The sequence below is a fragment of the Pagrus pagrus genome (genome assembly GCF_965226575.1).
Source record: "Pagrus pagrus genome assembly, chromosome: 3".
Classification (NCBI taxonomy): domain Eukaryota; kingdom Metazoa; phylum Chordata; class Actinopteri; order Spariformes; family Sparidae; genus Pagrus; species Pagrus pagrus.
Window position 1 is genome coordinate 23712527 of NC_140187.1, and position 25013 is coordinate 23737539.

The 25013-nt window shown below is 41.4% G+C and overlaps 3 protein-coding genes across 4 annotated transcripts in view; 1 reads left to right on the plus strand and 2 right to left on the minus strand.

The window, feature by feature from the left end:
* Nucleotides 1–195: 195 nt before the first annotated feature.
* Nucleotides 196–5566, minus strand: LOC311254321 (neuronal vesicle trafficking-associated protein 1-like). Its single transcript, XM_084348032.1, has 5 exons — nucleotides 5477–5566; nucleotides 5020–5175; nucleotides 4621–4737; nucleotides 3126–3236; nucleotides 196–1594 (listed from the first exon to the last, which is right to left on the minus strand). Exons 2-5 carry the CDS (start codon nucleotides 5146–5148, stop codon nucleotides 1394–1396), a joined length of 558 nt encoding a protein of 185 aa, XP_084204158.1. The 5' UTR covers nucleotides 5149–5175; nucleotides 5477–5566; the 3' UTR covers nucleotides 196–1393.
* Nucleotides 5567–10456: 4890 nt separating this feature from the next.
* Nucleotides 10457–25013, plus strand: part of tacc1 (transforming, acidic coiled-coil containing protein 1) — a 34686-nt gene continuing 20129 nt past the window's right edge. The window contains exon 1 of the mRNA XM_084347838.1: nucleotides 10457–10568. The gene's annotated coding sequence lies outside the window, so the exon portion shown is untranslated. The remainder of the gene's footprint in view (nucleotides 10569–25013) is intronic.
* Nucleotides 17555–24948, minus strand: aggf1 (angiogenic factor with G patch and FHA domains 1). 2 transcript variants are annotated; one of them, XM_084347840.1, is made up of 16 exons: nucleotides 24849–24948; nucleotides 24702–24763; nucleotides 24231–24424; nucleotides 23356–23455; nucleotides 23072–23265; nucleotides 22695–22826; nucleotides 22363–22563; nucleotides 22111–22180; nucleotides 20496–20607; nucleotides 20188–20239; nucleotides 19987–20088; nucleotides 19738–19903; nucleotides 18984–19063; nucleotides 18761–18888; nucleotides 18477–18576; nucleotides 17555–18375 (listed from the first exon to the last, which is right to left on the minus strand). In XM_084347840.1, exons 3-16 carry the CDS (start codon nucleotides 24414–24416, stop codon nucleotides 18136–18138), a joined length of 1863 nt encoding a protein of 620 aa, XP_084203966.1. In that variant the 5' UTR covers nucleotides 24417–24424; nucleotides 24702–24763; nucleotides 24849–24948; the 3' UTR covers nucleotides 17555–18135. The 2 variants fall into 2 exon arrangements, with proteins under 2 accessions (XP_084203966.1, XP_084203965.1); XM_084347839.1 differs by lacking the exon at nucleotides 22111–22180 and adding an exon at nucleotides 20780–21221 and having other exon boundaries at nucleotides 24849–24947.

Here is a 25013-nt window from a genome sequence, read left to right on the forward strand (position 1 = left end):
CTGCCTAATCTGTTTATTAGGATTAACCTATATTGTAGTTCAAGCATTACAGCGCTTAGAAATATTTCTTTGATCTCAACTCAAGGGAACTTGAGCTCTTCGATGTATTTATTTTCTGTACTGAGGGAGTTTCAGCATTACTGACAAGATTTACTCCTGAAATAGTTCATGACAGATTCCACTTGGACATTGGTGTGAAATGTGGGCACTTTATTTCAGTTTTCATTTAACATTTCTATGTAGCAAATGCACTTTAATGGTAATCATTACATTGTTTGAAAAAGGTACATAATTTGTGACGGTTTAAGTTTAATGACAAATACAGAAAAAAAGCAACAGGACAAGCGACTACTGTCAGATTGTTCCACTACATCAACCTAAGTCTAGTAGCTGTGATGGCTACCAACGGCCATCTACAGCCTTAATGGTGACATTAATCAATGCTAAGCATTGCACAATACAGTGTCTTCACTAGCAATGCAAAAACATTCAATACAGTAGCATCAAATGTATGCTATGAAAAGTAAACGATAAGTAAGTCTCATGTAGCCGGCAAAGAAAAGCACACAGTGTTCACATGAGTTCAAATGAATGGAGACAATCATCAATGCTGGTTCAAAAGATTTGATGCATCAAACACTAAAAACTCCTTAACAGCACTAAATGCAGAGAGCAGAATGAGCTGTGCCAAAACAACACAATTAAAATATTTTTTTTTTCGCTGGTTAAAAGGTTTCCTTCATGTCGAGCCTCAATTATTCACAACATCATGGACAGTAAAATATTTTCACACAGATGACCTCAGTTGCAAATACGCTGCAAACTTTGTCGCTTCATGAGAAATGTACCACTTGCTGGACCTCACGAGGTCTGACATGCGCTATCAGTACGTTATGTATTTGATAAGAAAGAGGTTTAAAGCAAACGGATTCGGAGTCGTGCGTGCATGTGCGTTAAAACAAGCGACGCAGACACGGGATGGTTCACAGTCATTTCACAATGTGAGTACTAAAGTGAGTTCTGTTACATATGTGTATGTACAAAGACAGTGAGTGTGTGTCTGTATTCCTGTGGCTTTTTCTTTTACACAATTGCCACTCTGTTTTCAAGTGTAAATAAATAATAACATATGCTATTCAAACAAACCATGAATCCACCCCACTGTAAGGCTTGTTTAGCTGAAAACATGCTCAAAATTTCCACTGATTTTCTGCCATAGTACACATCAGTCGACCAAAATACTACATCAACAAGGCAGCAGAGCACCTCAGGCGAGAAAAGTGGATTTTTCACCCACAGAAAGCCCTGGGACTCTGAGGTTTGCTTGAATGGCACAACCCTATTATTTATTTTTTGCTGCAGCAGGTGAGGCCAACTCCTGATCCTAGGTTGGTTAAGCCAGTTTCTGGGCAGTCTCCGTCTCCTGCTGGGTGACCTTCTCCTCAGACATGATGGTCATCCATGGTGATACTGACCGGGTGATGGTCTGCTTGGCTATGTTGTAGTGGTTGATGAGGGTGAAGAGGCGCCCGCGGCCCCCAGGGCCCTGAGGGGGGTAGTTGCCATACATCCCAGCCGGCATGCAGCGACCTTGCTGCTCCAAAGAGAGAGGGGAGCAAGATTAAGTATACCAAGATGAGACAATGTGAAATGAGAGACAACACGCAAGGTGACGAAATTGTTATTCAGGAAAGTGCAATTGAATTCTGAGAAACAAAGAAAGAAAGAGTGAAATATGTCGCTTTAAATGAAAACAGACCGGAGAGCACTTACACGGAAAATGAGTCACAGATTTTACACAAAAGCAACAACCTCTAGGGCTTAAAAATGACATGAAAACTGCAGTTTCTCAAGCAGGCCATGTTAAAATGCCCAACTTTACAGCAGAAATAAACATATTTACAGCCTGGTTTAAAAAATGTGTGTAGTCTCTATAGCTAATTTCCCAGCTTGTGACAACTGTGTGTTTAAAATCATATTTAAATGATATATATAGGCCTTCAAGTATACATTATTAAGGGCATGGGCACTTTGAGTAAGCTGCTAGCTGTCAGCAACCAGGCTTCATTGCGCACACCTCAACTCCACCCACGCTCCTCCCATGGCCCATTTTTGGATTAGCCACTGAGCTTCGCAGTACAGTGCTGTAGGGATAATGTATTTTTCAAGGCTAGACTGAAAGTTAGCATCGCCCTGGTTCCTTCAGCAAAAAGCCCATGGGATTTTTTAATTGGATTTGGATTATTGCTGAAAATAATGTCCGTGGCAAACACAAGTTTATGATACCTTTGTTACATTTTGCTCAGCAAGATGGTCTCTATGATTTTTCGGGATGTGATTGAAATCACCAGAGGTACAAAGCTAACGTTAGGCTATAAACAGACTACACTGCAGGCATTTGTCTTCAACCTAGGCCTATGATTAAACATTATGCTAAAATGCTAAGGTACTGAAATGGCATCATGAATGGAAAAGAGTCATGAAGTCATGAAAATCCATAATAACCCAATAACATCTATTACACAGCAATATTTATTTTTTCAGCAAAGCCCCCTGAGTGTACTGAACTGACAATGGTGTGTTTACTGCTAAATAATTCACCTTTCAAAAGGTGTTATTTGTCAGAAAAGTTGATTTTTGAGTCTCACGCCCCAACATGTCAAATACTGACTCATTGGGATTGTAGGACGGGTCAGCCGCCATCCCAAAGTGTCAAATAGGACCTTTAAGTTCATTCAAAAAGAAACCAAAAGCTGATAAAGTGCAGTGAAATAACTAAAGACCTTCGTATTGAAATGCTGCTTTCACATAGAAAGTTTTCTCATTACAGATCATGTCTGCAAACAGAAAAACAAGTGTCAGAGATATTCAGAGGGAAGATTTTGCAAATGCTTAACTTCACTGCAGCAGATTGTCATATTAACACCATTATGGTGTCTGGCTGCCTGCTGGTTTATCTTTATGGCATAATTATTATATAATAAACCTCATTTATACAGGCTATCAAATGCTTCACAGACTGAAGAACGTTGGTTAACTCTGGTAAAAATATAATGAAAATCCTTATTTCATCAACAAATCAGTGTCAGGCAGGGTCACAAGGGATGATGCTCATGAGTGTTTACCGTGTAGACGAAGCTGTCGGGGCACGGCTGCTCGTACTGGTAGACCTTGTAGACGACCAGGAACACCACACACACCAGGAAGGCCAGGGCACAGATCACCAGCAGGGTCACCTATAGGAGACATCAGCAGCACAACACCTGTGTCACCGCTCTGTGAAGGGACACCAAAAATCTACATGTCTTCAAGAGCGGAAACAAAAAAATTGAATTGTTTTGTGATTATTTCCTCTTTTCTTCATGTTGCAGATTGAACAGTAGGCTGATGTATATACAAATCCGTGGATGTATGTGTCAGTGACTAACAGCCGGCCAGGGCTTATAGGATGTTCTGCATACAGTAACTCAACAGGAGAATGGCTTGTGTGACCATCTGTACAGCCCGGCTCTCACCTCCCAGGGGAGTTATGTAACTGCTACTGGTGTTTCTAGGAAGTGGGAGGGGGTGGGGGGAAGACAAGGTGTGGGAGAAACTGCCTCATTATAGCCGCTGAAGATGTTGAGCCCCAACGTGTGCTCCAGTTATTCATATCAGTCGATAGGAATGATATTTTGCTTGCGGGGAGACAGAGAGACCGTTACATCCTTCAGTGGTGGACTGAGAAAACAGTGAAATCCTGATGCAAACATTGATTCTTGTGGCTGACAGAATATCCTCGAGGATTTCCTTGGATCGGGAGCCAGGTGTACTTTTTGTACTGTGTTTTGGCACAGCTAAGATTGGGTGACAGCGCGCATCAATGCGAATAAGACGATATCCTTTCGGTGTGTCTGTGCGGATCCTGCAGACGGTGCAACACATACACAGCCAAGCAACAGGAGATTATGAAAGAGACTATCTGCGATGAAAGGGGGGCTGCCTGCAGCATTTCAAAGCAGCGTTGTGAGGACGCGAGCTGTGTCTTCTGAGACAGTGATGCGCCTCCTCGCCTCTCAGATGTTTGAGAACTAAAGCTCCACTACTGAAGGGGACTTGACGCACCTCACAGAGGAGGCTTCATCTGTTGATTCTGGCTGTGGAGTGAGAGCGTTTCACAAGTCTGCATTTAGTTTTATGAATATCAAAGTAGGCCAACTAACAAGTGGGGGGGGCCAGCCTTGTGTTTTGATATTTCCCCTCCACGTGAGCATATGTTTGGATCATTAAGCATGATGTGAGCGGTTAAACACATCTGGTGGCCGAGAGGGGGGGGGGCGGTGAGAAGATGCCAGCGTTTGGAGGCCATCGCCATGGCAGCAGCTGAATTAATGAGAGTTTCAGGGCGGGGTTAAGTGAATCATTGTGCATTATGTCTCCCTGTGTAAGCCCGGCAAGATGACAGGCCGCACAGGAGGACACGGGTAAGAGGAAGGATGGCCTGGGCAGAGAGGGGTTGTAACTCGGATTGGTATTGGTGACAAATGTCCCGAGCTGCAGGGACATATGCATGCGTGTAGGAGTGTGAGAGATGCCGGAGATGGAGGTGGAGGTGGAGCGCACGGGCGACGCTCTCCTTACTTTGAGCCGCTCGGAGACTCCTTCGATGATGCTTATTGAGAACTCTGCGATTTTGGGAGATCGTAGCTTCCCCTTCTTGCCCTCTCCGTCATAGTCTGCCTTTGTCTTCACCACCACCTGGTAGAGAGAAGAAAAAAAAAAACACATAACACACACACACATGCACAGCACATGAGAGAGGATCCAATCAGCTCAGAGCACAGAAGCGGCATGGTTATTTGTATTGGGGTTTTTTTTTTTTACATGGAGAGATAATAGATCTGTAACATGAACGTTGTTAACCCCAAAGCAATTAATCGTCCTTCATTTTCACCTGCTTAATTGGACTAATTGTAATGATAGGGCTACACAAATAAAGACAAAGGGCCCCCCGGCTCTCAGTAATAGGTGATATCTTACCTTATCTGGTGGAGGGAACTGCAGCTGACTGGCATCTAATGGTGTTATGAGGGGGATGGTGTCAAACCCGTCTTCAGAGACCACCTTCCCGTTATTTTTCTCGCTGAAATTATTCCCCAGTTTAACCATTTTTCCCTGCGCGACAGATCCACCAACCTGAGGGGGGCAAACACGCTCATTACCGCTCAACGGGAGGCATTAACGACCAATCTCAGCATCCAAGTGTTTCATTCAATTCAATTCATTTTTTTCTGTGTAGGGTTTTTTTTCCCCCCACACATGCAAACAGCAGTAAAGAGAGAGAAAAAATGATGTGCATGAGGCGCTTTGTGGGCCACGAGAAAGCCTGTTATCCACAAAAGCGCAGGAGAGGACACGCAAGGCATCGACATAATGGGACTGATGCATCACCGTGACAGCAAAAGAAAAATATGATTCACCGCATCCAAACACTTACCAGTAGCGTTTTCAAACCGCGTATATCTCCCGATGTGCTGGCTGCAGAGCTCCGACGCTGATATAAGGCTTTTTAGGTGTGACGCAGCCGATTTGCGGAGAGCTGGTGCACAATATGGCCAGCTGGGTCTGCGCGCCGCGTTACCTCCGAGCTGGATGCTGCTGCTGGCGTCTGGCTGCACTGCAAGTGATGTAACATCCTCATCACATCCATCCATACACATCTGATCAGTGGCAGGGACCCAGGAGCTGGAGCCCACTGCCAGCTAAGATTCAGAGTAACAAGAGAGTGTACATGATGGGTTTTTTTTCCATTGTCTCCATTGATGAGGGGAATCCTGTGGTTTTGTTTGTTGTTTATTTCTTGTCATCTTTGCATTCATTCATTATGGTTGTTAAAGCAGACTCAGTGGAAGATAAACTGATGTAAAATCGTGGGAAATTAAAGCTCTTTGGAGATGAGTGTTGATTTGAAAGTAGTACTTTTGAAAAATATTGATTTACTTTGTCCTGGTGGCAGCTGCCTGGTGATGATATAGATGGGGGTGATGAACCAGCACAGAATTATCACCTGAATCTGCAGCTCCAGGCAAATGTCTGGGGCCACAGACATGTGGGGAAAGGGGCCCCTGATGGCCACTCATATTGGCACATTTTGCAGTGACAATTGTAAACCTCCCATAAAGGCACTATACCGTGCACCGCTGCTGCCTCACAATGCTTTATGTGTTGACGATCACTGGCCTTTATTAATATTATTCAATAATTCATAGTGTTATTTAGATTTGTAAAGTCTACAGATGTGAACATTGGAAACTGAATACATTTGGCGTTGGTGTCAGATTATCTAATGGGGATGAAGGCTGGCTGGAGGGGCCCGCTGCTGGGAATTATTGCTATGGGCACCAACAGACTCAAGAATCTCCTCTGGGCAGGTTTTGCAATTTTATTGTTTTGGTTCACCTTGAGAGCTATATAGTGTTTTCTGTTTCAAAACCCACTGCACACTGATCAGCACCAAACAGTAGGCCTATCGGGCACAGTTAGCCACTAGCTTCTGGACATAGCATTAGCAGCTAAAGAGCCGGATGTTTTCCTCACTGAGACCAACCAGACAACCGGATATTATTAATGAGACATTGGGACTTTCACAACCGTGTTTGTTGCGACAAAACCAGGTATTTTAAGCCAAAACATGATCTTTTCTCAACCTTAATCAAGTGTTTTTTGTGTCTAAACCTAACAACCTAACAAGGGCATAAGCACAGTGTTGTGTTGAAATTTGAAACCAAAAGGAGCACTCAAGTTGTACCTGACTGCCCATCCACACCTGACGCCCAAAAGAGGCTGGATAGTACGAGAACTACCACTGGCCCAACCCCTGAGCCAGCAACCAAGACTCCTCAGCAGAGGAGAAACAGTCACTGCAGAAAGGGGACAACCACAATGTTTACAGAGGGAGTTAAAGCTCCTTAAACAATGACTTCAAACCCAGTATTCTTCTCTAACACCACACGTCCATGACTAAATGAGCAACAAAGTTTTAAAAAGACAGTAGCCAAACAACTCACCATCTGTCACCAGATTCAGATCCAAAAACTGATTAATAACCATGAGCACTTCTACTTCTTCCTGCAAACACATCAAATTGAATTTAAATCTAATGTCCTGTCGTCTGTAATTCAAATGTTTTTTTTAAAATACATTTTATATAAATGTGTAAGTGCAGCTTCGCCCTGATCAGTGTATTTATCTTTTATCAGAAACGTGTGTAACATCACTGATCTGGTCGTGTGCAGGGTGTTTTTTAATATATGATAATTCATAGGCCATTTTCATGTGTTGTTTTCTTTCCTCCTATGTGTGATTGTTGTGCACATATTTAATCTCGGGAGGGCAGAGCATGTCCTCCCAGAGCATTCAGTTCAGTAGGCTCTCTCTCTTTATCTTTGCCAAGTGCAGCTGAGTATCCCCTCTGTCTATCGGCATGTAGTGAAGATTTTGACCCCCGACGACCAGAGTGTAATCCAACCACTGATCCCACCCACATCAAACGAGTGAGGAGAGCTCAAGGGAAAAAAGGCAAAACAGAAATCTTTCAAGTGAAACAACCAAAACTGTTCTAACTTTGGCAGAAAATAGTGCGTTCAGGATCAAATCACTCACACAATGTTTTCAGGCCCTTTAAGTGACAGGAGATCACCACATTCATTGGTTCTGTAGTGATCAGCTGTTATCTCCTCACTGAAATAACAATGACTTTGTAGATTTGACACTTAGACGTTTATATTGGTATATTCTTCATATTCGGTCATACAGCTTCTCGTGGATCAGATGTGGTCTGCAGCCAATTGAAAAAGAAAAGACTAGTAGGCTAATGTAATATCTAATTATGCTTCAATAATCAGCTTGAATTATTAACAGCACATCTCCCAGGATACAGTACTTTATCCTCCACCTTCTGATTTTACAAGCCCTTTACAATTCCTCATCATGATGTACCTAGAGATGGTGAAATGAAGCCATGTCTGTGCATACTTCCCTGTAGCTTGTTGCCAGGCTACAGTGTGCATGAAAGGGGGTTAGGAGAGGATGCATAAATGATCATGTCCAGCTTGTTAATCCTTAGTGGAAAAAGGAGGCAGCAGCAGAGAGAAAACGACAGTGATCTCATCACACTTTGAGATAGAAACCACAGCTCTTCTGTGAACTCAGCCTGGCGGCTACATGACAGCTGCAGTGCTTCGGTGTGATGCTGCTCGCTGCTGGGTTGTCGTGATGATGAGTGTGCGATGAGTCTACAGTACAAAGTTATTAGCTATCAGATTTTTCCCCCGTGGCCTGAGAGGTGAAGTCATTGTGTTTCCTGAGAGGAAATATAGTGTGGGGAGGAAGTGAATGTGTACACTGACACAGACTGATAGCTCAGCATTGTAATTATTCATTTGGAAGAGAAGTAATACCGGAGCTGAATGGAGCAGAGGATTAGGGTTTAAATTTGTATGTATTCATACAGACTTGTACACTTTGGTTTCATTGTGCAAATGTTGCCAGAAATAACCAAACTCATGGATGTCTTCTGCTTTATTTGGTATATGAGCTACATTACAAGGTAAAAGAACAGATAAAGTCAACACTGGTTACTTGTATAATAAACTAAACAACACAACATAATGACATTTTGATAGCGGAGCTCCTCTCTGTCACTGTCTGTCACTACTCAACAACTGGCCCAAGAAAATCCAGCCCATAATGAAGCTACTGAATGGCTAAAATGTAATAATATCAGTTTGCATATAATGTCGTTTTGTAGTTTTTAAAGATCCCTTGTGACCTCACAAAATACATTGTTTGCCATTACTCAACAATTAATACGATAATTATGACAACATTTGACACAAATGTCTAGCAGGATAAAAAGATGAATTATGACATTTTATATCCAGAAGGTCAAAGGGTAACTTTTGCATTAAAAAATTCTGGCCATTATTCAACACCAAAGCTCAGGAACAGCAACTTGACTGGATGCACGAAGGCATAAAACCGTGAGGCGGTAATTCTAGTTTTTCACATGATACAGAGCAGTCAGTCAGTCATCAGTGCATAATATAAACTGTAATCTCAGCAGGCCACTGTTGATGCTGTTTCTTACTTATATCACTTATCTATGTTATTTGATTACATGCTTACGACTGCTAGTCTGAAAGCATGTGTTAAAATAATATAGACAAGTGATAATAGACAGCAGGCACTTGTGTATCTGGGCCCTCTGCTGCAGTTGCCTTCTCAGTAAAACCCACTAGAGGGAGACACCTGCTCACTTATTTACAATTCATTGCTGTCTGTGTAATGCATAATGTGATCATTCTTGTATAAGTGTGTGATCATTACCATTACTTTGATTGCCAAAATTGTGAATTTATGATACCGAACTCTCAGTTTTTTTCTAAACAGACTCTACAAAAAGGCAGCACCGCAGTGACAAATTAAGGCAAACAGCTGAACAGATGTTTCTCTTTCATTTACTTTTAACGGCACAGTTTATCTCATTGTAAGTGGGATTTCGAGTAGTTGCCAAGATGATTCAAGAGATTAGTAAAGATGCCAGTGCAAAAAGCACTTAGATCTTTTACTCGAGTCAAAATAGCAATACTACAGTGTAGAAATACTCTGTTACGTATAAAAGTCCTGTTTCACTTTACTTAAATAAAAGTACAAAAGTATCACCATCAAATGTTCATAATGTTCAACCATCATAATGTTTATTATACTTAATTATAATCATTGATGATTTAATCACTTTAATGTGGGGCTTTTATGACTTTATAAAGTGCTGTGCAGCTTGTGAATTTCCCCTCAGGAGGATCAGTTAAGTCTTATCTTAACTTTTAATGCTAGATTATAATTTATCTATTCATTATATTTTGTATCAGCCTATTAATCTTAATTTGCAAAGCAATTAGTCACCGGAGTTATCAAACAAAGCTACCGGAGTAAAACCTACAACACTTTCCTCTGAATTGTAGTGCAGAAAAGTTGCAGAAAAGGGAAACACAAGTACTTGTGAACTGTAAATTGTACTTCAGTGCAGTATGTAAGTAAATGTACTTAGTTATTTTCCACTACTGAAAGGATGAAAGTGTTTATGTAGAACTCAGCTACTAAGTGGTTATATTAGTTTAAATCTAGTAAGTGTAAGTATTAAGTAAGTGTCCAGATAAACTCAGCTGTATGCGTGGACTTGATAAAAATAGCAGCTGAAAATGTCTTAACATGGAACTTACACAGTGTAAATTGTGACTAAACGTTACGTAGCACTGCAAACTGCTGTGTCTTTAAAACCCACTCTGCTCTTGGCTCTTTGCCCAGAAAGTTCATTTCCCATTTCCCATCCAGCCACATGGACTAAGCTCCGCCACGCAGAGAGAACAAGTATTTTCACTCAGAGAGCGGCACCTCCAACAGCAGCCTGAGCTCAGACTCCCTTCAGGACCCTCTGTCACTGACCACAGACTTTTTCATCTAGTTTGTTGTGAAGGACGCAGACCTCCCAGCTGATCCGTCACAGCCTGTGAGCTCTCAGAGAAGCCGAGGTATGATTTACACTCTGAAACTCTTGGTGTGACAGCCAGTCTGCCTGTCAGGTGTCCCGTTATTCATTCTGTGCTGTGAGTACAGTATGTTTGCTCTAGTTAACTGTGTGTCTGGTATTGATCTGCTGACTTTTGGACTGTTGTCAGATGACTCATGAATGTGCTGTGTCTGGTTTAAAAAGTCCTGATGCCATGTGGGAGCTATTGTCTTTTGCATGAACACAAAAGCCTCTTTTCACAAATCTATAATTCCTGTCGCTGGTCAACCCAGCAGTTTCTGGTGGGTGTGATCTACAGAGCTGTGTCTGTACATTGATGCTGTTTTTACAAAGACAGACAGGTTACTGAAAGTTTGCCCACATGAGATTTTTCCCCTTGAGAAAGAATTAGTCACAAAGATATGAATGGAAAGAACTTTGGCAAGAACAATAAGGTTAGGACTGAAAGTATGATTTGTTCAAGTTCTCACAGCAGGCAGCAGTAACCGGGCTGTATAAACAGGATGCAAGTCTGCACACACACACAGACTCACACACTCAACTTGATGCTGTGGTTGAGTGAACAAGGCAGGGGCACCGGCACCACCATCAGCGCCAGGCGAGATGTTTTCCTATAAACTGACCTGTTTGTTGTTGTGGAGAGCTTGCACAGAGGCTGCATCATGTGAGCGATTGTGCTGCTGAGGTTTCTGGGGGTTTTTCTGGGAAGATGAGGTCACAGGGAGACACACCCAGAGGCTCCGAGCAGGAAGGGCCGGGGGTGGAAGACGCTCAGCGGCAGCGCCGACTGAGTCACTTGAAGACATAGTTTTGTTGGAATTTCCATTCAGTTGTGGTATTTCTGTGGTATTAATACTGAGACGCATGGCATGGCATACATGGGAAGGGCCATTTCCCCCTCAGATACACAAACAGAAGCCTTATGACGGCTCTATTACATAATGCGCTTTATTTTCACACAAAAGATGACTTCCTTTATCCAAATTGTGCAATCAAACTTACCATGAAAAGGGTATTTTGAAAGCGGGTACTTCATTAAGTAAAAAACATAAATCACGCTGGAATGTGGTCGGAATGAGGAACATTTCCTCTCAGCCAAACATCAAGATGGATGACCTGTGAACTTCCAGGAGCATTTAAACCCCCACTTCCTGGCCTCTCCTCCCTCACACGGGCACACACATCCAACAAGTGCTTTTCTGTGCTGGAATCTCTTTTGACTGCCTGCCTAGGATCACAAACAAGTTTTAAAACAGTGAAAGCTGTTGCACACTGCAAAAAATGTTAATCTTACCAAGTATATTTGTCTAATTTCTAGTAATAATATCTCATGACACTTAAAGGTTAACTCGACACTTCGACAAATTAAAGTGTGTTTACAGGTCTTGGGGAGTACTGCTCTGTATGTGAAAGAAGTTAAGCCTTTTTTGGCTCCAGAGGAAGCTGCATATTGTCTGATAAATACCCGCCAGTTAAGTCACTCAGCGGCAAAGTTGCATTGTGGGTAATGTAGGCGCAAAGGTTTGAGAAACAGTCCACTTTCTGCATTGCACACCACAACACTGTTGGACTCACTATTAACAGTTTAAAAACAAATGATCTAAATCGATACAGCAGAACCGGAGATATTACCTCAAAACATGTTGCCTTTATTACCCACAATGCAACTTAGCCACTGAGTGACATCACTGGAGGCAATTCATCAGATTACTTGCAGCTTCCTCCGGAGCCACAAAAGGTTTTATAGTACTTTTTTCACATATGCAGTAGTACTCCCCAAGACCTGTTAACACACTTGAGTGTGCAAAGCAAAATTGGTGGACTTACCCTTTAATATAAGACACAGTCACTTAGAAGGAGGCATTTCAGAGAGATACAGGACACTGGTCATTTTCAGTTGTTCCATAGGCTTTTTTTACTTATTACAAGCAAGAAATACATTGTTTTTATTATATTATAAATGTATTTTTGATGTGGCATTTCTTCCAGTGCAGTGTTTTCAGCCTGTGTGCTCTGCTCTGATTTATAGAGGCCCGGTCATTGGTGTGGACGGACGTGGCTGGGAGGGCCAACTGAGCCGGAAGTAAAGAAGGGGAGGGGTGGGGAAGTTGAGTCAACACAGGACTGTTTCTCAGACTTGTGTCGCTTCTGGTCTCGTGCCTCTCAATGGAGTCACAGACTGAGATTGCAATAACACAGAGTTACAGACACAGGCAGGCAGGCAGGAAGACACACATGGACTGGATAAAGTGAAATGAAAGTGAGTTGAGTCTGGCTCAGAAGGCTTATTTTCTGCTTCTGTCTGGAATCCAGATCAAAGAGTGAGGAAACAAGTGTTACCGAAACAGACTTCAAAAATATAATTATTGTTCCTAAGAGAGAGTTAACACAGGAGACAATGCAGTGATGGAATGTAACTAAGTACATTTACTCAAGTACCACGCTTAAGTACAATTTTGAGGTACTTTTCTTGAGTCTTTCCATTTTCTGCTTCCCTATACTTCCTTTCTTCTTCGTCTAACAGGCAAATACTTTACCTTTAGACTCAAGTCTTTACTGAAGTACTATTCATAGTTTAAGTATGATTTTTGGGTACATTTACAACACTGGCAACTAAGTATATTTACTCAATTAATGAACTTAGGTACATTTTTGATGTACTTTGCTTGAGTATTTCTATTTCAGACAACTTTCTGCTTCTGCTCCACTACATCGTAGAGGAAAATATTGTCCTCTTTGCTGCACTACATTTGTCTGACATCTTTATTTACTAATTACTAAAATTAAGATGATTAAGTTTATATAGAAAACAACAAACCACCTATATAAAGTACGGTAGTTAAAATTAACTCCGTCTCGACAGGCTACAACACTGATAGTAATGTAACTGTAATAGTAATCAGGTAATAGAGTATATGATAGGTAGCATTATGGTCACAGAGGCCATTCTGTTGCCTTGAACACTTACTTCTGACACTTTTAAGTACTTTATTGCTCATTCTTTTGTACATTTGCTGAAAACACATTTTGAATAGAGGACTTTTACCTGGAACAGAGTATTTTTACAATGTGATATTGCAACTTTTACTCAAGCAAAAGATTTAAGTACTCTTTCCACCACTGGGAATATGTAAAGTATTGCATCAGCAGTGGCATGTGAAAGAGCACAAAGGCATCAGAGTTTGCTGGGTTGTTACAATCAAAAACATCCGTGTGTCATCTTTCATTTGGACTATCATTTATGCAGCTCTCTTGTCATACTTCCCTGTAACATTTCCTTCCTCATCTCCTTAACTATGATTCACATTAATGTAACCCACATGGCTGTAGCAAAACATACTGTAGTAGAGTGGACTACAAAGAGAGGACTCCTTTTTGTCTGCAGAGCTATTGTCTTCTTTTAGTGGCTGTTTATGTGAGCAGCGTATATTACACAAGGACTTCATTCTGCCACACAGCTGTTTGACTCGCTCTGATAAACACATTGTGACGGGCGTTTCACAGCACAACAAGCTGTGGTCAGCTCGGAGCAACGCAATGCACCAGACAAGCTCTAAAATGCACGCAACTGCACTTCAAGTCCTTTAAATAGTGAAACTGTTGTGACGTTTCCCCTCTGGACTGTATTTGAGTTGTACTTTCCAAAATTACAGGCTCCAGTGAGCAGTGCTGGCAACACAGCCTCGCCCAGCCCTTGACTTGACCATGATGGAAAGCCGTAGAAGTGAATGACGTCCTGCCCAGTGTAGGGAAACTATGAATGATGATGATGAAGAAGGAGTTCCTCCTTACTATTACTGTGTGGTCTCTCTGACACACAGCAGGGAAAGTCAACATAGCACCGACTCTGGCAGTGCTCACAGTCAACCAGTTGATGTCAGGCTTGACCCGATGACAGATCAGGATAACCTGCATGTCTGGACACATTTATTTTATCCCCACCTCCTACAGGGTGGCAGAGCAGTGTGAGAGATTATCCTCTAACACTGCAACCTTTTAAAACAGAACAAAGTCTACTTCTGATCCCTCAAGCAGCCTAAACAAAGAGTTAGTCGCCTCCTCAGATTGTGTCGAAAGAATTTTAGAAGCCAGGCCACATTCACCAAAACACCAGACGGCTCTAAGAGTTATTCACAAGGAACTTCAGAGTTACGGTCAGTCCTAACTCTGACAGGAGTTATGGGTAGTCGTGACTTAGACTTGCCCAGTCTTGCCAGTCAGCTGTTACAGGTAATGTGCCTCATCTTGTCACTGTGTTCGAACAATACAACAATAATAAACTCATATTTTAATGTTGATTTTTGGTGATTTAATAAGAATCAAATCAGCTTACCAACAATTGGAAACACTCTAATGATATTAGAAATGTCTGTCTGTAGAAAGTATTCATCAAATGAAAAATGTCCTCTTCAGATCCACATTTGTTCAAATAATCACCAAATGAAATCAATAAATAAAGCTGACTTCACGGCCATTGGGAGATTATCTTGCTGATGAAGAATTGCTTTGTTTCCTATGAAATTTGATTAGAAGTGCTTTAATTTATATGACTTAATTTAATTTAATTTAATTTAATTCAGTTCATCTATTTTCACGACAGCCAAAGTAACGGCATCAACCCCTCCTCTTTCTTAGCTCAGCCGTTGTCTCAGCAGCTTTGTGAACAGCTCTTAACTTTTAATATCCAACATTCTACAAGGAAAAAGCAAAAATGTGAGAAAAGTCAGACAAATAAAAAGTTTTTTTTCTTAAATATTTTTATACCTCTTTAATTTGTCCATTTTATTTGAAGAACGACAGTATTTTATTCTTAATGTGCTGGATCTTTAACCCATACACCTTCAAACCTCAGTGAGGCAAAAAAAAGAAACTTTTCCTTAAATGATAACTTCTGACTTCTCTTAAAGGTGTACTACGCAGGAACAATGCGTGGACTGTACAAACATAATCCCTCTCAATAATCACTTATGACCTACTAGAAGTGTTTGGTTGTGTCTGTATCTGCTGAGAGCCTGCCCCCTGCCTGTGTTTTCTTCATCAGCGGTTCTAAAGAATGAAACCTGATTGTTGGAGTCTCATTCCCTGGTCGTCAAATACCACCGCTTTCGATCGGTGACTCGCCAACCCAAGGCAAAGGTGCAGATGCCTTGGGTTGGCGAAAGGTTGTTTACAAACAGCAACTGACAAATCCTGCATCGTGTGCCTTTAACTATCAAGACTGGGAGTGAGGACCTAATCTTCATCTAAATACCTAAAACATACCTTGGTTATCTGCAGATGACATGCTCCCTTCTTCTTTGTCTAACCTTATTTAAAAATGCGGCACACAAAAGTGTTTTTAACAAGTCTGTGTGACTGGGTGTGTGACTGTGTGTGTGTGTGTGATGTGATGTGTGGTATGACAAGAGGGATGACCTTTTCCTGTCCCTCGATCTTTGACCCTGTGCGCAGCCCTAAGCTGGATGGGGTGGAAAACAAGGTGTCATTATGAGAGTCATTGCGATGGCAAGTTTTAGTGACGGTGTAAAATTTCCAGGTGGTTTTAACTTTCACACCTGTAGATTCCTATTTGGTTATACCAGTAAGCTGAGAGCACTATTTCTCCTCCTCCTCTTCCTATTTCTGATCTATATATCCCAGATGTTTATTTTGCATGTGAAAGATGCCAAAGTATATAGATTTGATTTATTGCTTTCCAGGCTGAGGCTAGCTTGAACAATCAGAAGGATTATAAACACTTTATCTTGGCCGGCACATAACCCAGATTCTGTTTCGGCTCCAAACTAAAAGAGAACTTGTTTCCACTTGCCTGAGGATGCAATCCGAGGAAAAACTTCTGCCTCAGGAAGAAGTCACATTTTCTCACTGTTAGAAAAGGGAAAGTATAAGATTTATATACACTGGCATTGCTTGTGCTGTACAGATTTCACAACATGTGCACTTCCCAAAAAACACGCTTCAACATGGGGCATCAAAACAGGCAAACACGCAACAGTCAATGAAAAAAACTCAAATCAGCTGATTTTGCTCTAAAGGACTCAGAATCACTTCACATGTTTACCATAATTACATTAGTAAAAAGGCTGAACTTGAACAAACAGTGGCCCAGTGTTCGCCTGAATGCTCTGCCAGTGTCAGGAACTGGTCAAGCCGGATCTCTGGAAGCCTTAAGCCACATCCTCACACAACAAGTCCTACTTCATCTCATGACTCACATCTTTTTATGGCTGAGACTTTCTACCCAATACAGCCAGGCTGGCGAATACGACACAAGCCGATCCCTCCCAGCTTTATTACACTATCAGCTGCTGATAGTTTACTTCCAGCAGTTAAGGGAGGAGACTTGAGTAGGAAGGGCAGGACAGGACCTACCTGTCAACAGAGAAACCTGACAGCAGAGCACCACTGCGAAATCTCACAGGAGCGCAGCAGAGTGATGCCTACGAGCTGAAGGGAAACACTGGTGGAGGTGTTCATACATCGCAGAGAGGGAAGATCAAAATGGGAGGCAATATAAGTCAGAAGAAGGGCAGCAGGAGAGCCAGCTCAAGGAGTCACGGCAACAGTGTCATGTGAGTCAGATCTCTCACCTGTTTGATTCTGATTTTACAGTGAATTATAAAAAAAAATTCTATTGTCACTTGGTATTAATCATTGACTTAAAACTTGTTACTTACAGCTGAAACATGGAATGAGGCGTTTTAGCTCACCCACAGTATGAGCTTATATTTGTGATGTATGTTGTTCTAACAGTACCTGTAGCACTAACTACACTTGCATTCTTTTTCCATTTGGTGTGAGTGGCCTCTGAGTGTACACTTGCACACACATGCAAATTTTCACACACCCCCAGAATGAAACCACAGATACAGATGGACTGTTAAACATGTTTGCACAATGGCCTTATATAGGTATGTGTGTGTGTCCGTGTGCTTTTGAGCAAACAGTGACAATAAAACAGGCAATGAATCATACAGAAGCAAGAGGTTGAACTTGTTCAAAATTTAATGTACAGCATTTTTAAAAATGCAGCTGAGACAGAGTTACACAAAGCTGTTGTGAATGCTCTAACATGATCACTCCCGGGGTTGTCTCAACACATACACAGTTGTTCATCATAGCATGATCTCATTGTGAGAAATATAGCTCCACTGTGTTAATATTTGCCCGAGGCGACTCATGTGCTCTTTATTCTGGGAGGACGCCTCTGTAGGTTGGACTACAGACACATTGGACAGTGAAACACACTGCTCTTTTTCTTTTTGAGACTGTAAACATTCCACACGTTCACTTATGGATAAAACAATCTACAAAAGACAGCGAGTGACTTTTACAAACTGTTAATGCACGGCACCAGACAACCAGCTGACAGATAGTGTTTGTAGATAATTGTGTTCACATTCTGTTCCCTTCAGCAACATTTCCTCCTGCTGAAGGCTGAGTGAAAAACAGAGAAGAAAAAACACTTTTTTCATGTCCTCAGAAAGTAAAAAATACTCCCTTTGCTCATACGCATCGAACCTCCCAGCTTTTAAATCCACAATAAATATAAACACTCTCGCTCATTCCTAACTTTGGCCGTCTTGTGTGTTTGCTGTCTCGCTCTCTTCTGCTCTGACCCAGGCTTTGGGAGAACTATTCTTCTGTGTTTTAGGTGACAGCATGTCAGGCTGGCACGAATCAGCAAACCTCTCGCGCGCTTTCTCCCAGTTCTTCTGAGACTTTGATTTGGTCACAGAAACACTGTCTAGAGACAAGGCTGCACCGGCCCCCAAACCTGACTGGGACTTTCTGATTTTCAGTTCAATCTGTTGAAAAAAGGAATGAGAAAGAAAATCTTTTTTTTTGCTTCACACTATATTTTAGTCAAAACAGAATCTGCCAACAGAACATCACCAGATTGTCTTACCGGGGCTTTCATTCCAGTTCCCTCTTTACCCAGTCCCTCTCCCTTCTTCCAGCCCATCTTTTCCAGCATTTTCCGTCCTTTATTGACTTCACTGATTTCCCTTTAAGAAGACAAGTAAGGCACAATAATACATGATTATCACGTTATCTGTTTTTTTCCTTCTTCAGCATTTCAATGGTCTTCTTTATGTTTGGCTTGTATTGTTTTCTTGTCTTTGTGGAAGCTCATGAGATTCCTAATGAAGACAGAAAGGAAATACAGTAAATCAAATACAAAACACTTACTCATGAACAGAAGCTGGTGCATCATCTCGTTTGAAAACACCCTCGCTGCCCACTGTCTGTCGTCGGGACTCTGCTCGGTCCTTGTATTTTCGGTTCCTCAGGGCTTTGGCCTCCTCATACTCGCTGCTCTGTTTACAGAAAAGCACAGAGGTGATTGGCTGCATAAAGACAAGAAGAGGGTTTAAAACTTAAACTGACTGCTGCTAGTCCTGCCAACACTCACCTGCAGGCCATATTTGGCCTTCATCTGCTTCAGCTCCTTCTGTCTCAGTGCTTCTTTATCCTCTTTGGTGAGAGCGGGGCCTTTGGGACAACACAGAATTAAGCCAAATGTACACACTAGTGGTTCCATTAGATACATTTTACAAAATGATTGTTGCCGCAGCTTCGGAATTTGCTCTGTCAGCACTTTGAGGATGAGCCACTGGAACAGTGACAGGATGTCAATCACTGAAGTCATGACAACAAAATTAACAGTGCGAGTACAGCATTTTCTCCTCAGGCAGAGTGAAAAACAGACAAACAGGGCAGAGATTCTGTAACGGGGGAACAAGAAAAAAGGTTGGCATAACTAGTTAATATCTATTTGGCGAAGGCAATCCCTCACACTGCCAGGGAAATGTCAGTTTCACACACAGGGATTTCATGGTGCATGAAAATTTCATTTGTAAATTAAATATTTAAGTTATGCCCAATATGCATAGTTTTGGTTGGTCAAAATGATGCTTGGGCAGTGGATTTTTTCATCTAACAGAGTCAAAAAGTTAATTTTGCACACACAACCCAGGAACAACAACCTGCTAAAAAAAAATTGTAGAGGATACACTGCATTTTAAAATCATTTTCTTCTCATATCTTCTGACAAGAAAAAGGTAGCAAGTGCAATCTCCCATACAGCCTTTGTTTGAGGAATAGTAAAAATATACTATACTTTCAAACATGTTCTAACCACTTGAGGCTCATCACTGTTGGCTCACCCGTCTTCTCCTCCCTCTTGTACTTGCTGAGGTGAGCCATCACCTGACCAGGCTCACAGCCATCACAGGTATCAGTCCCCGAGTGGATGTGAAAGGACAGCACGGTCTCTCCCATCTTCACCTCATCACCGTGCATCAGTGCATGTGGCTCACACTTGGTTTTGGGCTGCAGAAGAAACATTCGTCGCATTGATGACATTAGATTTTACTATTTTATAAACAGGCAACAATATGAGACAAAATGCTGACCTGTAAAATCCTGTTGCCATTGATGACGGTTCCATTCTGGCTTCCCTGGTCCACCAGCATGTAGCTCTGCTGGTCCTGGTCAAAGTACACCTCCGCATGGAACTGGAACCGAACACAGTTCACAATTAGTAATGGAACATAATCCTGAAATATGCAAATGAATTGTGTCTCCTGGAGAAAACTAAAAGTAAAGAGGAGTACCTTGCTGACTCCCATTTCTGGTATTCGGATTGCATGGTCCATATCTTTCTCTCTGCAACACAAAGACAGCGGATAGTCTTCAAACTATTTTTATGATAAATCAATTCCTCATATTTTCCAGAAGTGAAAGACTACTTTCTAATCGAGAAGATTAAAAGATAGCTCATTCTGTCTTTGGTACTTCAACGTTTTCTACTATGGCGACCCATTCCAAAAAAAGTTTCTCTAACATTTGTTTAGAAAGTATGCAACCTTTTCTTGAAATTTAACTCCTGCTGCCACATGACAAGAGAGAAAATAGCACAAACCTGCCGACGGTGGCTGGAGAGTCGGCTGTAATGATGAAAAGAGTGCCAATCTGCAGAACTGGAGATCTGACCACTGTCACTCTGACACAGGGGGGCCACATGTCTGACATGACTGCAAGAAAAATAAATAAATAAAAAAACATTGTCAGAAAGCTACACTGTTAAGAGACAAATGACGGGTGATAATTAGATGATGTTAGTACCAGACGGAACAAATTAATACAAGCACTAATTGTGAAGACATGTGTCTGAACAAGCTCTGAATTCAGCTTGTTTTTTCTCACCTTCCTGACTCTGAGTCTCCATCTCTGACTCTGGACTTTCCTTGGAAGAGGAGCTACTCGATGATGAGGACGAGGGTGTGGACTCCCACTCCTCTCTCTCCGACTCTGTGATCTCACCCTCTTCTGGTTCGCTGTTCCCCTCAGAGTCATCACTCGATGCTGGGTTCTTTTTCTTCTTTTGCTTTTTTGACTTGGATTTCTTCATTTTCTTCTTTGATCTACCTTTATCATCAGAGCGTGAGCCATTTTTTTGCTTCTTCCTCTTTGACGAAGATTTATCGCTCTCCTCCCGATGTTTAGAAGAGTCTTTTCTACGAGGGGAAACATCCGGACTGCGAGACCTTCGCTTCAGTTTTCGTGATTCAGTGGTCCTCTTAGTTGTTTGCTTTTCGACCCACTCAGTTTCTTCTTCTTCCAACTTTACCTCATCAAATAGGAGTTCCTGCCATCAGACAGTCAAGAGTGAGATTACCATCTCCATTGATGTTCAGTGACAGCGGGCCAGCTGACTTTGTAGATCCCCAGTTCCGTGTGTGCTAGTATGTTTCTACATGGTTTCAGTCTTCATAGACCAGTCGCTGCAAACCTCTACCAAGTTACAGTATTACCAGGGAAATCAACAATCTAAATTGTATTTTGCACAGGTGACCAAATCCTTGAGTAATTTGCGGCTCATGATACTGAACAGAGTCATTGATGTCTATTTCAAACACAAAGTCAGTTGTTAGATTACACAAACAACTATTTGACGTGCTGTGATGATATGACATGACTGGATTCTTTATGATTCAAACTGCAAATATTTACTTTCCTAATTTGACAACCACAATATTAATTGTGATAAAATTGTATCACTTACTTTAGAGCATGTATATTCAAGTTACACTGCCCCGGGGTCACTTTTGCAGAATGACAGAAGGCCAGGTGCCAATTAATAAACAAACACTATTAATATTTATTGAATAAACACATATAACCCATCTTTCTTTGATTTTTTTGTCTTATTAAATTCACTTACAAAGTTAATTAAATTGGTGCAAAGATTGACACGAGGCCTTGACAGATAAGTCTGATATTTTACTGCACTTAATAGCTGCAACTGCATTTTAGTTGTAAATGCTGTGGCTGCATCTGAAAAAATGTATGCAACATAGCTGGAACCTGTTTCATCTGCGACTAACAGAACCTGTGACCTTCACTGCAGTAATATGAGTGATATTAGTATTTATTCCTCCTATTGTAATGGCATTACTATTGAATTAAGGGCCCGTATAAAAAATATCTTCAACTGTTCTTTTGAATTGCTGTGTGAGTTGATATTAAATGGGTACCTCTGTAGGAAGCAGTATTCCAGTAAGAAGAAATCTTCATATTAGCCAATGAGTTAGTCACCTCGTGCACCTAGGTCAGAGGATAATCTTTTAGTCAACTAGCCTCGCATTTATAAATCAAGAAAAAATAAGCTTTGAATACTGAAACCAATCAAGTCAGGAGGGGAACTACAAAGTCAAAAGCCAGCTGTCGGGCACAAACTATAAAAAGCATCTATGTCATGCAATATTAAAAGATCAAGGTGTAGATACCTTATCGTCCTGATGTGAAGTTTTCTTAGAAACTTTCTTTAACTTTCTGCTCTTCTTTTCACCAGTGCTCTTGTCTTGGACAGGCTCTGCAGCAGGTTGTGCAGTGGGCACCTCAATCCTGGAGTGAAACTGGTATCGTCCACTCTCTGCATCATAGTAGTAGTAAATGCCTGTGTTGGCATCATAGTACAACTGACTGGCCTGAGGAAGAGAAAAACATGTATGAGATAAAAAAGACTGGCACACAATTCCTGTCAGATACAAAACTAAACTGCTGCCTAATTTATTCTGCTACAGACAGCCTTATTTTACTAAGAGGGTGTTTGACGAACCGAGTCGTAGTAGAAGCCTGTGCTGTGGTCGTAGTACATCCCAGTAGTCTCATCAAAGACGAACCCAGTCTGTGTCATAGCCTCTTCAGCAGTGACCCTCAACATGTCAGCTATGGATCCTCCATCACCCTCCTGAAAGACATAAAGCCATTTATTGGTCATAATGTAAACTTCAATTTATAAATTAAACCTACCAATTAATATGAACACCTCCTTATTGCAGTATTTTCCATTAGAGTTGATACTATTAACCATGTGATTGATTGTTTAAACCATCAATTCCAATTCTGATAATCAATTTATTAGTCATTTGTGATGTAAAAACACAGAAGTTTTGCAATTACTTTTTGTTAAAGTAACTTTTTAATAAAACAAACCTCAGTTGTGGGTGCAACACTTTTGTCAGGTTGACCTGAAACATCAGCAGTTGCTGCTGCTTCATCTGGTACTGAAGCCTCTGCTGCCTCGCTGACATAAGCTGCCTCCACTGCTGCTTCTGGGTTCAGACCTTCCTGTGTGTCTGAAGGCTCTGGATTCTGATTGTCGCCTCCATAGTAGTAGTTGTAATAATCTGGAACAAAACATTGCAACAGTTTATTAGTTTTCTGACTAACTGAAGGGATTATCTAGTTTATTTAATGTGCATACGAAAGTGACATACCAGTTTCTGTCCATACATATTCTTCTGTCTGCGTTTCACTGTCAACTCGGTCTTTGTCCCTTTTCTTCCGTTCATGAATCTCCGCGCTCAGTTGGTCAACCTGAAACAATACATGTTGACAGATACATTTATTTATTTACAGACATGCTGAAAACACCCACTTTGATGACATAGTAAACAAAGCAAAGATTCTTCAATTTGGACCAATTTAATTAAGGGTTCTCTGCAGTGTTTTCCAACTGATGTGGACCACCTTGTCTAAAATAAAGACCACATCCACTTACATCATAAAAGACTAATACACTTTTAAGAAATTAAATATCAACTGTTAGGGAAAACAGCAGAAATTAAATTTTAGGAAACAGCACGCATTTTGTGACTGTGGCTATCGGTTATTACATGTTATTAGGTTGTCATCTACTAACTGGTTTAAACATTATTTAAAAGGTGAGATGTGTTTGGATCTGACTGACAGGTTCTTGGGGAAACTCTACAGTATTTGACAGCAGTGTCATCACACAGTGCATTTTACAGGAGTAACAAGGATTGCATTAGTGTACTTGCATATCAAGCATCCTGGGAAAATAAAATGTCTACTGGGTGAATTAAGCTATATCTCTTATCATCTGGGTAACAATTTCATTTAATTGATCAATATTTTTTGTATTATATTTAGACAGAACAGACTTTTGACAGTCCAAATCTGAGTAATTTTTGGTTGTCCAAGTCATATCAACACCAAATCTATAAGGGCTTTGCAGTATAAATACGTTTGTGTATGTATGTGTTGACAAAGAGAGAAGATAGATGGTTTAATCACACAGTGGCGTGTTTTGAAGTCATATTGCATGTTAATATCATCAGTATGCACTAACCTGTTTCCTGAGGTCTTCGTTGTAGCTCTCTGTGCTCCTGTGCAGTCTTTCGGACTGCTTCAGTTGTTTCTGTAACTTGGCCAGCTCAGTTCTGCACTCCAGCAGCTCGTGCTTCAGCGACTCGACTTTCAGACGGAGCTCAGCCTCCTCTGACTCCGTGTCCTTTTCTCCATCTTCGTTCTCCATTTGTATAACTGAAGGCGTTAACATTAAACTTTAAAATAAACTCGCACAGGAAAGCAGATTCAGAACATATGGTTAGCCGAAGCTAGCTCCTCTGTCTGTCTCTAGAGTTTGTTAATAAGTATTTCGACAGTGAATAGCACAGTTGGCAAATAGTTCAACACAGCACTTGTGTGGTATATCACCACAAAAATATGTTAACCACCCGCTGACCCTAACTGTGTTAACCTTAAGGTGGGAGGTGGTACCGTTAGTTCGCTAGCTCCGTCTACACGGTGCACTTCTTACCGTTTGCCTCGTTTTCGTCTCTTTGCCAGTGAATTTCCAGTCAGCACGGCACATGAACCGACCTGAAAGTTGAAAAAGGACATTTTGTAACTGCTCTGTGTTTCCGACACAGTCGAGTACATGTTTTGATGATAATTAGACAGTTACAGTTATAACCGTGGTAATGTTTACTGTCCACCCTGTTCGCAACCGCCATTTACCACTCACAACTACGTCACAACGGAAGTACTTCTTCTTCGGGTTTGGCGGACTTCAGCGCCCTCTGTATAGCTGACACAACTCGAAGAGCTTTACTGCCACCCAACGACGAAG

What these genes read in the sequence shown, in the direction of transcription:
- aggf1 (XM_084347839.1), bottom strand. Translation starts at nt 24,416, where the DNA reads ATGGAGAACGAAGATGGAGAAAAGGACACGGAGTCAGAGGAGGCTGAG. An exon ending in CAAGAGGGAGGAGAAGACGG is followed by an intron (nt 19,064 to 19,737) that starts GTGAGCCAACAG and finishes GTTGTCCCAAAG; the next exon opens with GCCCCGCTCTCACCAAAGAG. An exon ending in GAACTGGAATGAAAGCCCCG is followed by an intron (nt 18,376 to 18,476) that starts GTAAGACAATCT and finishes TTTTTTCAACAG; the next exon opens with ATTGAACTGAAAATCAGAAA.
- LOC311254321 (XM_084348032.1), bottom strand. Translation starts at nt 5,148, where the DNA reads ATGGTTAAACTGGGGAATAATTTCAGCGAGAAAAATAACGGGAAGGTG. An exon ending in AGTTCCCTCCACCAGATAAG is followed by an intron (nt 4,738 to 5,019) that starts GTAAGATATCAC and finishes TCTCTCTACCAG; the next exon opens with GTGGTGGTGAAGACAAAGGC. An exon ending in CCGACAGCTTCGTCTACACG is followed by an intron (nt 1,595 to 3,125) that starts GTAAACACTCAT and finishes TCTTTGGAGCAG; the next exon opens with CAAGGTCGCTGCATGCCGGC.